General features: G+C 62.9%; 1 protein-coding gene across 1 annotated transcript; it reads right to left on the minus strand.

Annotated features, from left to right (window-relative positions):
- Window positions 1-469: 469 nt before the first annotated feature.
- LOC104386983 (receptor expression-enhancing protein 4-like) lies at window positions 470-2,123 on the minus strand (the record flags this gene model as incomplete). The annotated part of the gene is made up of 5 exons (XM_009995666.1): window positions 470-612; window positions 716-848; window positions 1,503-1,616; window positions 1,708-1,828; window positions 1,892-2,123. Coding segments are annotated over 5 exons (743 nt in total), but the record flags the coding sequence as incomplete, so codon positions are not given.
- Between the last annotated feature and the right edge of the window lie 210 nt (window positions 2,124-2,333).

Below are 2,333 nucleotides of genomic sequence, written 5' to 3' on the forward strand. Positions count from 1 at the left end.
TGGGGGGGGGGGGGTGCCCTGCAGAGCCTGTAGTGTTCATGAGGTGGGAGGAATGGGGAGGGGGGAGGTCCTGGACCCCCACAGGAGCAGTGCCAGCACCCACTCCCATCAGTGGGGTCCAGGAAGGGGGACAGGGGGGCGTTACAAGGGCCCCCCTCCCCGAGGCAGCAGCGTGGGCAGAGAGGTCAGATAAAAAGTCCGGTCAGTGTCATGCAGGGGTGGGGGCAGCCCCCTCCCCAGGGTTTTTGGGGACACACAGACCCCACAGCCCCCTCCTGCAGCAGCAAAACTGGTGTGAAGGCTCCTGGCAGAGGGTTTCTATTAACTCTCCTCCTCTGGACGATCCACTTTCCTCCTGATGCGGCTGCGCAGGAGGCGGGAAGAGCCCTGGGGTTTGGGGGTGGGGGAGGGTTTTGCAATGGGTCAGGTCCCTCTCAGTGCCCACCCCTCTCACCCATCCTCAAGGTACCTCTTTGGCTGGTGTCTTCTTCTTGGCTGTACGCAGGCTGTGGCTACGGGAGAGGGGTCTGGGGTCTCTGGGAGGGGGGGAGACCCTCGAGTCAGACCAGAGCTCGTCGTCCTCGGTCTCGCTCTCATACCGGGGGCTGAACCCTGGGGGCAGGACACAGCAGCTCACAGCCTGCCCTCCCCTCCAGGGAAACTGCTGGGTTGTTTTTTTTTTACCCCCCCCCCCCAAACCTTCTCCCCAGCACACCCAGGAGCTGCCTGGGGGTCTCCTGCTCCTCCAGGTACAGGGGGTCCTGGTAGTGCAGGGGGGTCTGGTCGGGGATGGAGCGCAGGTCCTGCAGGCTGAAGCTGCGGAGCCGCCCGGCCAGCACCCCCTGGCCCTGCTGGGAGAGAGGGAACCATCACAGGCTGCTTTGGGTGGGAAGGGGCCTGAAAGCTCACCCAGATCCAATCCCTGCATGGGCAGGGACACCTCCCACCAGCCCAGGCTGCTCCAAGCCCCATCCAACCTGCCCTTCAACACTGCCAGGGATGGGGCAGCCACAGCTTCCCTGGGCAACCTGGGCCAGGCTCTCACCACCCTCACACCCAAGAATTCCCTCCTCATCTCCAACCTCCAGCTCCCTCTCCCAGTTTCCATCCATCCCCCTCATCCCATCCCTCCCTGCCCTTGTCCCAAGTCCCTCCCCAGCTTTCCTGGAGCCCCTTCAGGCACTGGAAGCTGCTCTCAGGTCTCCCTGGAGCCTTCTCTTCTCCAGGCTCAACACCCCAACTCTCCCAGCCTGTCCCAGAGCTGCTCCAGCCCTCCCAGCATCTCCCTGCCCTCCCCATGGACTCTCTCCAACACCTCCATGTCCTCCTTGTCTTGGATGCCCCACAACCAGACACAACCCTGCATGGGGGGGTGGGGACGTTAACCAAGCAGAGCAGAGAGGGCAGAAAGGATGGAAATGAACCCCAGAGGGTTTCCCTCAGGAATCCCTGGGGTTGAAACATCCCAATGGGAGCAGAACACCCTGTCCCAGCCCGGGTACCTTGGTGGCAGCCTGGACAGCAGCAGTGGCAGCCAAGTTGAGGCCCCTCTTGCCAAACCCCACCATGGCCTCATAGCTCCTCTCCTTGGCTCGGATGATGTAGGTGTCAATCTCCTGCCAAGACAACCATGGGGTGGGGGTTGGGTCCTTCTGAGGACCCCCCTCCAGGGTAGGTGGGACCCTCCCAGAGCCAGGCAGGTGTTACCTTCTCCTTCCTGGACAGGGTGGGGTGCACGAACTTGCGGTAGAGGAGGCTGGCCCCCCGGGTGTAGGGGGACAGGAGCCAGAGGACAAAAGCCATCTTCATCTCGTAGTAGAAGGGAACCCTGCCAGAGAAGAGCATCCCAAGGGGGTGTCCTCCTCCTCCTCCTTGCCTGGGGGCTTCTCACCCCAGCATCCACGTCCAGGGAGTTGGGACACCTCCACTTCCCACCACGTAGCCGAGAGGTGGGAACGTGTCCCCACAACAGCCCAGAGATGCATCTCCAAGGATCACCCCCAACACCCAGGGGGCAAGGGACGTGGGGTGGCCCAGGGGCTCAGGTGAGAGCCAGAGGTGGGCACTGTCACCAACCTTGGGGACGTCAGCAAGCAGGATGTGTCTGGGGACGTCGAGGGCAGCTAGAGGGGACATGGGGGTCCCGAGGGAGTGTGGGGACACAGTGGGGTGTCCAGCTCTGTCCCTCACCCCATCCTCTTTCCAGGAGGAACTGCAGCTCTGGGGAACACCCTAACCCTGTGTCACTGTGACCCATCCTGTCCTAGTATCCCAGGACATTCCTTGCAGGGAGAAGGGGGAGACAATCCCCTCCTTCCCCCCCCCCATGGCAC

This window comes from Chaetura pelagica, unplaced genomic scaffold, assembly GCF_000747805.2.
Source record: "Chaetura pelagica isolate M959 unplaced genomic scaffold, ChaPel_1.0 scaffold2234, whole genome shotgun sequence".
NCBI classification, from domain to species: domain Eukaryota; kingdom Metazoa; phylum Chordata; class Aves; order Apodiformes; family Apodidae; genus Chaetura; species Chaetura pelagica.